This window comes from Convolutriloba macropyga, chromosome 13, assembly GCF_964194025.1.
Source record: "Convolutriloba macropyga chromosome 13, txConMacr16.3, whole genome shotgun sequence".
In the NCBI taxonomy this organism is placed as follows: Eukaryota; Metazoa; Xenacoelomorpha; order Acoela; family Convolutidae; genus Convolutriloba; species Convolutriloba macropyga.
Window position 1 is genome coordinate 9,684,204 of NC_134480.1, and position 12,721 is coordinate 9,696,924.

The 12,721-nt window shown below is 37.2% G+C and overlaps 1 protein-coding gene across 1 annotated transcript in view; it reads left to right on the forward strand.

The window, feature by feature from the left end:
• LOC142351614 (MFS-type transporter SLC18B1-like) overlaps positions 1–10,818 on the forward strand; it is a 24,235-nt gene extending 13,417 nt beyond the window's left edge. The window contains exons 3-4 of the mRNA XM_075403752.1: positions 9,117–9,284; positions 9,923–10,818. Coding sequence (XP_075259867.1) covers positions 9,117–9,284; positions 9,923–10,818 — 1,064 coding nt within the window. The remainder of the gene's footprint in view (positions 1–9,116; positions 9,285–9,922) is intronic.
• Positions 10,819–12,721: the final 1,903 nt, after the last annotated feature.

Consider the following 12,721-nt stretch of genomic DNA (forward strand, 5'->3'; position numbering starts at 1 on the left):
TTCGTTTTGCGGCTCAATTGCATGTGAATTATTGACACCTGTTGTTATCGGCATGGTGGATGAATTGCGTAGGATTGGAATCAGATTTGCAGTATTTTGTCGTCGTGACATTTTTGTCGCCTGATTTTCCCTGTTTTGGAATCTATAGAACTTAGGGACATTTTGACGTCTTTTGAAAGTAGATGTCTCAGAGGCAGTTTTTTGTTCTGACGATTCCGCTATGGAAGGTTGTGGTGGAGTGAGAATTGTAGCGGTTTTAGTCTGAGCTCTCTTGTTTGTCAATTTCTTGTATTTTTGTTTGGTTGATTTTTGCCCCGCGATTGCGCGTTGAACGTTTGAATTTTTTGAAGAGGCTGCGGCAACGAATTATGTTTGGCTACTTCATTTCTTTTTCAGCTCTTTTATGTGCTTCGCCACCTTCCCCTCTACAATCTTACCAAAAAGCAGGACTCTGCGTTGTCCATGTTTCCACATCAGAGTTGTGCGTTCCCTGGTGGCGCTGAATTTGACAAGATCACTATTTCTGACCTAAACAGGTTGTTTGCTTGGTTCTTTGATTGCTGACGTAGTGGGTGGAATTTTTTCTACATCGGATCCGGGGACCAAAACCTCATACAATCCGTCAAAATTTTTCTTTGAGCACTTGTTAGAGGGCATCTTCTTACCAATTTTATTTGGAGGGAGGATTCGCTCCGCGGAATTGGGATGGTCAGTTTCGATAGTCCCCGTCACCAGCATCGTGATATCGTTGTCCTGCATTTAGTTGAGCTTTGTTCATGGCCAAATCATTCTTGTCGTCAGTGCGTTCAAGATCAACCCATCACCGCTTATCTGGAAAGTCTTACGCCGGAACTAACTCATTATCTAAATAATGTTGTAATAATCTTCGACAATGTTAAATTTAATTTTGAAAACAAATCGTTATGTTGCTTAAAGGAGTAGTAGGTCGCCTTCCAAAATGGACATCAAAGGGACTGATTTAGTTGTACTTTGTTTACATTTACGCCTTTGACAAGTGACTGGTTTATTTGTATTCATCACATTGAAGTATTTATCTTAGATTAATTTGATACTTGAAAGTCTGCGTTCAACAGTTTGTATCATTCGCTCCATCAAACCAGTAACTTTATGATTGTTAGCAGGCACCTCGCAAATGTCAATACGGTTTTGATTACCAGTTGAACGCACGTGATTGCCTATTAAGTAACTTGATCTAAGCGAATAGTTCGTGGTGCTTCAAAATTGTTAGCATAATCTTGAGGAAATTTATTTCCTTTTCATCCAACAGCTTTTTCAAATACCTCTGCAGACGAGTATTTAGAATAGTGGTTAATACGTGCCAAAAATACCTCAGCTCTTTTTTCATTCATCATGGGGCCACCAAAATTAGTTTGGATTTCTTCATTAAGCTCTACGCAATGCTTATATTGTTAACATTTAGATGTTGGTATAATAGTTTCAACTTTTTAAACTTTTTCGTGTATTGTTGACATTTGAGACTACGTTTAATGATCTCACGATGAATGTACGGCCACCAGGAATATTGCAAGAGGCGAAACTTTTCGAAACCACCGGGGTGTGTTGCGTGGAGCATCTCAGTTACAGCATTTCGTAGAATGTGTGGAATCGCCACTCGGTTGCCGACGGAAAATAACCCTGATTTCATATGGAGGTCTTTCCATAAACAGTGATTGTAGGGACTGATTGAACGCCATTTGTCCTCGTCACCAATGATCACCGCATCTTGTAGTTCCTTAAGGACTGCATTTTTAGACTTCATGGTTGCCACTTTTTTGTGAACATTTGATTTAGACCTTATTCGAATACCTCATCACGCAATAGTTTGAGTTCTGATGGATCATGATTTCCTCCCGATGAACTAGTGACATTCTTTGTTGATGATGTTGGGGTTGATTGAAATGGTACCCATTGTGATGGTTGTGTTGAAAATGTGTTAACGTCAGTCATATTCGAATTTTGGATCTGCTGATCAAATACAGGGTTAGAATTGAACAACTGCTCTGCAGCGGGATTGAAGGCCAAAAGCGATTTTAAATTGGAGTTGTTGTGAATGTGGAAGGTATTTGCGGAATCAAATTCAATTAGAATACTTGTATTTAGATTAGTATTTGAGGCTACTAATTTTAGTTAACTGGTACAAGAATGTGAAGTAAGGGTTATAGATGAATATAAGCTTGAAGTTGCGTCGCGAATGCAAGAAAAGGTTGCTATCACATGTTCAATGTCATTTTTGTGAGTCACTGCTAATTTTGACTCGGTTGGCGCCAAGTGCAATCAACAAATGCCATTTCTTGCGCCTGGAATTTGATCTATGTGAAGGTCAAAGGGTAAAATTCTATCGATCCAACTAGTTTATTTACAATTATAAGACTTTTTCGAACGTGTTCTTTTATAATTGATATAATTGCTCTATGATCGGTGATAACAGTGATTGATTTTCTCAAAAGATAGCATTTAAATTTTTTGACTGACCAAAATACTCATAGTAATCCCAGTTCATTTAAATTATAGCGTGCTTTAATTGCGCTAAAAAAGCGCGACGCAAATGCAATTGTTTTCCAGCCATCTATCGTTCACTGCTCTAATGTGGCTCCCAAACCAGCTCACGCAGCATCACATTAACACAGGTTTCTAAATTAGGGTTAAAATGTGCATTTCTAATGATTCTACTATTTGCTGTCTAATTGCTTCAAAGTTGACGTCAGGTTAAGATCTCCAAATGAATTTGTTGCCTTTTTAAGTAATGTTCTAAAGGAATGGCCATGAAAAGTAGGATTCGGTATAAATTTGAACCTAAGAAGGAACGTAATGGAGTGATCAGCTGGTTGACTGGGTGACAAAATTGCTGCAGTTTTTTTTCCAGGGGCGAAATAGCAGACTGAGTAAAATGGCTTCCAAACTATTCTACTTCTGCCGTGTCGAAGTAACATTTTGCTAGGTTGGTTCTAAGATTATTGGAGTTTAATTCTAATTAACAAATCTAAATTAGATGCATTTGATTTTCTACAGATCCAAACTAACAATCAAAATATCTTCAGGAAAGCAGAGCGTGTTCTTTAATCCCACTTGCGTATAATCAATCGCTTTGAAGTTCGGCAGGCATATCAGTAAAACCATAACAAAGTTTTAAATCTGTTTTGCCAGTTAAGTCAGCGTTAATAACATTGAAGTTGCAACGCCGTGCCGTTTCCGGGAGTAAATTTAGTTGATTGTACGCGTATTGCAAATCCAAATTTGAAAAGTACGCTGTATATGATGAGTCAAATTTGTTTAAATTTTGTGCGATAGAGTCTATTAGATTGTCAATAACGACAGTTGATACATTTTTTTGTGCATTGATTTGTTTAAATTTTCGGAGTCAAGTGCTAACTTGACTGTTTGAGCACGTTTGACAGTTATGACAATTTGTGAAAAAAAATTCTGATACGAGCAACTATCCAACTTTTTGATATGACCCTTTGAAATTATTTTCTGATTTTCTGTATTTATTTTGATTGACCATTTTTTGACACTTTTTTGTCCTTATGCGTAAACTGATTGTCGAATTTTGAGCCCAATACAAAGTTCTTTGACTCACCAATACGAGTTACTAATCCAAGAAAATCTTCATGGATCTATTTTTTTTGTGTGGACTTTCATGTTAAAGAAGATTGATTGTGTTCATGTTCGTTTGCTAAATTGAAAATCAGAGCTGAGAAAACACGTCGCTCCCTAGCAAAGGTCTATGACCGTCTCTAACAACAATAATATCAACTGGATTAGCTGCTTGGTTGTTGATCGTAATAGAAAACTGTACTTTGCCCATAATTGTTATTGGTGTATTTGAATACGTTGGTAATTCTCTTGCATTTGCGCTGTGAATGCATAAAGAGAAAAAAACTGCCTCAACTTCGGGGTGAGCTAAGCTTTCTTTTATGATTGTACATACGCTAACAGAATCCACCATTATCATCGTTTCAATAGTTCCAATTCTAACTTATTGATTAATAGGTTCAATCATTTTTGAATTACTACAGATTGTAGCTACACAGTTAGTATCAGATGAAAAGTGATTTGAATCAAAATCAGGGTTGTATTATTCATGAATTTCATTGACTTTGTTATCTTTAGATGGTGTTGTTTCTTCTGTTTCGACGTTGTTGATTTTTTTATTTGGTCTTTCAGTTGATGTGGAATTTTGAACTTTAGATCGTCTGCACAATTTTACAGGCCACCACTGAGACAGTTCTTTCCTTGAGCCGGGCACATTTTTCTATTTTCAAAGTTCCAACCGTGACCACGATTTCGGAACGTTTGGTTCAGTTTGCAATTGTCAAATGACATATTTCTGAAATTGCGCGTATTCGCTGCGCAAATACGTGTAACAAATATTGTATTGGATCCACCATGTGATTGAGAAGTTGAAGACGACATTTTGATTTGCCGTATCAATCCCATTCAGTTCATAACTGATCGACCATTTCAGTGCATTCTGTGTTTCCACTGTTTCTCGTTGTAGTTGTTGACAACCTTCTTTTAATGCGAACAGTTTTCGTCATCGGACATATTGGCAATAAACACGTCTCTGACCAATAGATCTTCTCTATCCTCGAAATCATAGTTATCTGCAATTTTTTTTAGGTTTCTGAGAGTTTTTCCACTGATTCATTTTTTGTTGTTTTTTGTTAAGAACTAATCACGGTCGAAAGTTCCTTCAGCTGTTGCTTTTGCACATCTATTCTTCCATACTACTTTAAAATGGGCATTGCGAAGCTGGCCTTCACGTTCAGCTTGAGTGTTTGTGTTTTGTTTTTCCTTTTCCTAAATGGCTTCCGGTGGTAAGTTAACTGTTGTGGGTGGTGGTTGTAACAAAACGTCAACTTCAACCCATTCTTTAGACAAGAATGTCATCTTTAGGTGTGTCTTTCCTTCTTTACCATCTCAGTGGGGTTTCCACAGTCACTTTTTCCCAAAGTGGTTCTATGATGAGCGTTGAGTTTCTTGATTATCGCACTGCTGGCTTCGCACTGTGGTTACTAATGAAATTGACAATGATTTCGCAGTGAACTATGATAACTAAAAATCTGTTAAGCGGAAACGCGGTGCGAATCAAAGACAGAAAATAACTTGATATAATATTGATATAACCTGCCTAAGACTGAGTTGCTTAGCAAGAAAGAATTGCGCGACTTCTCGCGAAGACGCAAAAGAATAGAGTGGTTGTCTGATGAATAATCAGGCGTGAACAAATGAACAAAATAGTACTTACAGACAGCGAGAATGTAATGGGTAATGACCAATGAGTCCATTTGCAGGTCGAGTGCAGTTAGTACTAATTTTTTAGCACTCAGAGGGCAATTGAACTAAATTATATATATATACAGTATCTCCGTATTATATAACGTTTGCAAAAATCGCGTTTTTAATCAGCTTGGAAGATACTTGCATGTTTTAAATTCACTCGTCACTAGGGGTTTCTGAATAAATCTCCGCTGACAGAGCTTTGTAAGGATAAAAAATGTTTTCAAGTAGGTTATGGGCATTAGTGTAATTATCCGAGCTACAGCAGATAGACAGCCCTCTTGCCGGGTGATCAAAAGGTCATTGCGGTCCTAGTCGAATGATTCCAGGTAGCAGCACTAAAGCTTACGTGGATATATTTTGTTCAATATAAGTTTGTATGTAGAGATAAATCTTTCAGGAAGTAAAAAGAACAAGCAAACAGGTTATAACCGATGCGCATTTTCAAAAACTTAAGACAGTTAATGCAATGAACAAGTTGATTGTTTTCAAGCTAAAAATGTTGGACGAGACCAATACTGTTTTTTTTGCATAAGTACGTATATCGTATTATTCACAACACGAGGACAGCTGTATTATTCACAACACATGATGACAGACTACTACTACTACTACTACTACTACTACTACTACTACTACTACTACTACTACTACTACTACTACTACTACTACTACTACTACTACTACTACTACTACTTCTACTACTACTACTACTACTACTACTACTACTACTACTACTACTACTACTACTACTACTACTACTACTACTACTACTACATTTTTGTGTGTATATGGTGTGTGTGCTGTGTTTGTGTGTGTTTGTGTTTCTGTGTGTGTGCCTGTGTGTATATGTGAGCGCGCGTGTGCGTGTGTGCATATGTGTGCGTCTATGTGTGTGTTTTTGTGTCTGTGAGTGCGTGTGTGTGGTTCCTTTGTGTAAGTGTGTGTAAGTGTGCATGTGTGTGCGTCTGTGTGTGCGTCTGTGTGTGTGTGTGTGCGCGCGTGTGCGTACCTGTGTGTGCGTGTGCGTACGTGTGTGTGTGTGTGTGTGTGTGTGTGTGTGTGTGTGTGTGTAAGTGTGCATGTGTGTGTGTTTGTGTGTGTGTGTGTATGTGTGTGTGTGTGTGTGTGTGCGTGTGTGTGTGTGTGTGGGTGAATTGTTTATGTGTGTGTGGTGTGTCATGCGTGTCATGCGTGTCTGCGTGTCCAAGTCTGTTAATAATTCTCTTAGTGTCTGGTCTATTGACTGACTGTCGCGCAGTTTCGCACTGTCTGGTTTGTCGAACCACTGTCGAACAATTTCTGATTGTTCGCGCTATTTCGCACAATTTCGCACAATTTCCCGGAGTTTCGATTCATACTCCAATTATTGTCTGGACTGTCGAGTCATGGGTGTTTTGTGTCTGGATCGTCTGGTTCATACTTCCACGACCTCAACCCGGGAGATAAAGAATTTCTCTTAAACGTTTTATATCAAATTTCAAATGCCAGAAATATGCATGTCCCTTATAAAAGAAAAATTTGTGTCTATACCTTCTCCGGCCTACGCTCTTTTGAAGTGGCCCATAATTTGATGCAGAAAATGCATTTGGATAAAATTAAAGCTATTCTCAGAATCGTTTCAGCATAATTAAGGGAAAACATACCATACCAGAATTATGAAAATTTCAGTTGATTCAGCTAATTTCGCGTGGTCTTTTAGTTCTAAACATGCATGATTGTAATAGGTTGTCCCCCGAAAAAGCATTTATTAGCCCAACTACTTTTTGAACATTGTTGCCCCATTTACGCTAAAGTATAGGCTACGTGACTCTGATAAAACCACTAACAAAATCTGGCATTCGTCAAGAGCCGCGTATAGATGTTCATGAGTAGAGCCAGAAGTTAACAGTGTCGCGTAGACACTATATACAGGAAAAGGTTGCCTATAAAAATCTGGCACTGCAGACAGTTGGCTCTAGGTGCACTGTGGTATTATTGTTACCATAGCATGACCATAATTATCATAACATCTTTTTATGGTGTCATCAACACTAAATAAAGTTAAGGTAATTTTACCTTAAAAAACAACCTAACTCACCTTAATTGTTAAGATTTAGTGTTACCATAGAATGACCATAATTATCATAACATCTTTTTATGGTTTCATCAACACTAAATAAAGTTAAGGTAATTTTACCTTAAAAAACAACCTAACTCACCTTAATTGTTAAGATTTAGTGTTACCATAGAATGACCATAATTATCATAACATCTTTTTATGGTGTCATCAACACTAAATAAAGTTAAGGTAATTTTACCTTAAAAAACAACCTAACTCACCTTAATTGTTAAGATTTAGTGTTACCATAGAATGACCATAATTATCATAACATCTTTTTATGGTGTCATCAACACTAAATAAAGTTAAGGTAATTTTACCTTAAAAAACAACCTAACTCACCTTAATTGTTAAGATTTAGTGTTACCATAGAATGACCATAATTATCATAACATCTTTTTATGGTGTCATCAACACTAAATAAAGTTAAGGTAATTTTACCTTAAAAAACAACCTAACTCACCTTAATTGTTAAGATTTAGTGTTACCATAGAATGACCATAATTATCATAACATCTTTTTATGGTGTCATCAACACTAAATAAAGTTAAGGTAATTTTACCTTAAAAAACAACCTAACTCACCTTAATTGTTAAGATTTAGTGTTACCATAGAATGACCATAATTATCATAACATCTTTTTATGGTGTCATCAACACTAAATAAAGTTAAGGTAATTTTACCTTAAAAAACAACCTAACTCACCTTAATTGTTAAGATTTAGTGTTACCATAGAATGACCATAATTATCATAACATCTTTTTATGGTGTCATCAACACTAAATAAAGTTAAGGTAATTTTACCTTAAAAAACAACCTAACTCACCTTAATTGTTAAGATTTAGTGTTACCATAGAATGACCATAATTATCATAACATCTTTATGGTGTCATCAACACTAAATAAAGTTAAGGTAATTTTACCTTAAAAAACAACCTAACTCACCTTAATTGTTAAGATTTAGTGCTACCATAGAATGACCATAATTATCATAACATCTTTTTATGGTGTCATCAACACTAAATAAAGTTAAGGTAATTTTACCTTAAAAAACAACCTAACTCACCTTAATTGTTAAGATTTAGTGTTACCATAGAATGACCATAATTATCATAACATCTTTATGGTGTCATCAACACTAAATAAAGTTAAGGTAATTTTACCTTAAAAAACATCCTAACTCACCTTAACTGTTAAGGTAGATTTGCCTTTCCTTAACTCACCTTAACTAACCCTAACTTTACCTGAACTTTACCTGAAAAAGTTAAGGCCTCGAGTTAAGGTAAAGATATGGTAAACTTTACCTTAACTTATCAACGGTTTACCTTAACTCCGTTAAGGTAAAAATACCTTAACTTTATTTAGTGTGTCATTACCCTAGTATCATAAACTGGTACCATTGTTACCATAAAATAAAGATTTTCTGGCTTTAATGGCTTGCAGAATAACTTTCGGTGTAGTCTTAAAACAGTTGTGGATTCAACGTTAATTCCTAATAGTATGGTTTGACCGTAACCATAAAATGGCAACTTTTGGAAACATCGTTACCATAGTAAGAAGACGACATGAAATTTTTTATGGCAGTCATGGACCAGAAATGGTCATGATATGGCAACGCTGGAAGGTCAACCCGGGTTGGCATTTTAAATTTTCTATTTAAGAGTTTATTATAGCTTTTCAACTATCCCTAACGTGGTCTATAAAACACGATTAGGTGCTTCTATGGTGTGGTCAACTGGGGTGTTAATTATGGCCCCGATGGTTCCAGAGAATGTGGACACTGTTACGAGCTGGACTGAAAGCTGTATTGGGCTGGGCATTGCTTTTGGGCCTCCAATTGGCTCTTTTTTCTTTGCGTGGGGTGGATTTTCAGGGAAAAAGTGCCTCCTGCCATTTTAGCTTCCATTAAATCTGAGGCGTTAGAATCTGGAGCATACAACACCCTAAATTTAGTTTTTTGAGAAAATTTTTATGAAAAATATTTTTTGTGATTTTTTGAGGAAGATAATTATGCATGGGTTCCTAATTAAGAACCATAATTCCCTTAATTTCCCATAGATGCCTGCTGCGAATTTTATGGAACCTGCACGACAACAAAATTGGCGCCGACAAGGGGTATAGCTGACATCCAAAAAATGAGAATTTTAGCCGACAACCCGACCCCAACGCAATTTTAATGGTTGGGCAAACTAGTGATATTTTGAGCAAACACAATTGTCGACCAATCAGAAGTAAGCTGATGGCTAAATTTCACATGTTTGCTTGTCAGCTAAACACCACACTGTAATTCGATACTTCTGACACCTTGCTCTAGCTTATACTGTCGTCAACAACTTGAAAACCATTAATTTTTGTGGTATCAACAATTTTAATTGCAGTAACTATTAAATTGATAATTCTAATCAACCACACAATAGCCGTTTAGAATTATCAATTTAAGACTCATTGCAAATACAGTTTCTGATATTATGAACCTTTTAATTATTATTATTATTAAGGAAGCACTTTTTCCCTGTACAGCCCCATTTTTCGTCCTCGGCGCCTTTCAGATTCTGTTAAGTCTAATTTGCTTCATCCTCATACCGAAACCGAACCCCGAATCTCAATCGATAACCCTTCAACTGAACCGACAAAGCATATCCGAAAAGGACCCTGGTCTAACATTCTTCAATTACATAACTCGTCCTTACGTACAGTGTGCAAGCATACCTCTTGTTATGCAATCGATGGGTTTCGGGTTTTTCGATGTCTCTGTAGGCCCATATTTGGAAGATAATTTCGACATCGGCGGGGGAATATCGGGTTATTATTTCCTACCCTTCGCTTTTATGTACGCATTAGCCCTCGTAACCCTAGGCCCTCTAGTCGAAAAGGGGTTTGCGGGGCGAATTTACCTGATAAGCATTTTTACCTCTGCTTTAAGTTTTCTACTTCTGTACGCGCCAGCGGTTTTTCCAGTTTTAGAAACCCGATTTTGGCTAATGATCTGGCTAGGGGTTCAAGGTTTGACTATATCCGGATCTTTTGTTCCAGCATCTTTGATCTTTGAAATGCTGGCTTATGATATTGGGTTCAAAGACCAGCAAAATGTGAAACTAGTTGCGGCTTCTTGGCTCAACGCCTGTTTCGCAATCGGGAGAAAATTTGGGCCCTTAGTTACTGGAGGATTTTTCCTAGATTTATATGGGTTCTACAACAGCTGTTTATTGCAATTTGGTGTGGTTTTAATCACGTTTCTATGCGCTTTGTTTGTTAGTTGCAAGAAGAATTTGTTGATTTTGAGGAAATATTCCATCAAAAATCATCCAGAATATGAGCTGGAAAGCCACAGGATGTTGGATAGCGAAAGTGTTCAGAACCGATTATGGGCAGGCGCTCCGGCTAATTCCCAAATGACCGGAACGATTGGTGGATAAACAAATAGAGTAAACAAATCACCAAAAATAATTGCTGCAAACTATTACTTATGTTAGCTGAGAAGTCTCCCATGGTGATAACCATTGATTTGTTGAGAAAAAATTACGTGATACTTTATTGGAATTTAACAATATTACTATTATGCGATCAAATATTGCCTATCTAATATGACTTTCAAGTTCGGCTAAGATTGCAAGTAACATTATAAATTATATAAATACTAACACGAAATTTAAATTACTGACAACCACTCTCAGAAAAAAAACTCAAAAGGTAAATGCTTTTGATTTTATGCCCCAAATCCAACCCCAAAACAAAAATCGAATAATGAAAACGCATGAGCGGAAAAATGCTTACCCGGGTCGAGGTGTAAACAACTTTTCACCGCTTATCTTACATATTTTTTCGATTTTTCCTCGACTCGGGTATATAAGCTCAGATCTTAGCTCTTTTATAAGTGCTCGTATTTCCCAGGTGAATTAGGAAGCATCTGCTGTCGCCACAGGGATAAGGAATATTGTGCAATGAACACCTTAATAGTATCGGCGTTGGCCTCCTGGTGGGAAAGGGGTTGCTCAACTAACTGTGAAAACAACCGCCAGAATCACAAAAAAGAGCATAAGTGTAAGCAACATTTTGTCAACTCATTCGTAGGCAGAACATCTAACGCAATGGCTGCAGGCCTCTTCACAAAATGCTTTAAACAATTCAAGCGATCGGCAAATACAGGCGATCAATGCTGATAAAACATAAAACTACCAATAAAAAATTTCCCAAAAGGGGGTCAGTTTCTTGCCGAGGACCTTGAGAACCACGAAACCTTTACGAGGGTCAAATCTCGATCAATAGTGAGCGCTTGTTTACCGATTCAAACTCTGAAAGTCGTAAGTGTGACTATGAACCAGAGGTGGTTGCGAAGGAGTTATCCCCTAGTCATAAAAGCTATGGTAGCTTTCAAAAGCCCAAATTCCCATCTGGTCCCGCCTGGATTACAAATTTCAAAAAAGCCAGCTTTTGCGCATTACAAATGGATTCTGTTCCCCACTCTACCGACAATAGGACAAATTGCATCAGTTGCCTAAACACCGCCCGAGGACACCGGGTTATGGAGTGTGAATCGTAAAAAACTCTGAGTAGTCTTGTGTTCATCCTCTTCTGTAGGGACGCTTCTCGACGGCAAGTCCCCGAACAGTCCCGGAATTGCTTAAAAGTAGCTGTGATGGTTTCAATGAAACATCAAGAAACTTAGAAGTTTTATTAAAGTTTCAAAGAACGAAAGAAGAACTTACCTGACGAACTTTATTGCTGTGTCGATAAGTAATGGCTACAAAACTAAACTCAATTCTAATTTTGTTTTGGCGCTATCATTATCTTATTGACCTATCAATCATATGTCAGAAGTAAATTCTCCCACCAACAGAAACCTGATTCTAACATCCACCGACCTCCAACTAATGAACTCGATTGTACCCAAGCCATATATGATTCTCATGAAATGTTGATGAAAATAGAAAATCACCTCCGGGATTCGGAGTTAAGATCTATTCACATGCCAATCATGTAAAATACTTTTAGCTAATCTGGCTTTTCTCTGTATATTTTCGCATAGATAACCACTATAAATACAAGCTAATTTTTGTATATTTTCAGTTCAAAATTTAATTTAAAATTCAACTCGTTGAATTCTTTGACCCGTGTTATCGACCACGACAATGGTGTCCAGACCAGCTACAGACAGACAAATTTTGGATCTACAGAATGCAGAATCAGCTACTGCGTGGATTATGTATTTTGTGGCGAAATGTCGCGCAGAGAAGAAAGAGGACAAGGTCAACACCGATGGTACTGAACAGGACCTACAGGTAATCAATCTCTTTCTTAGTATGTGCGGGCAAGATGCAA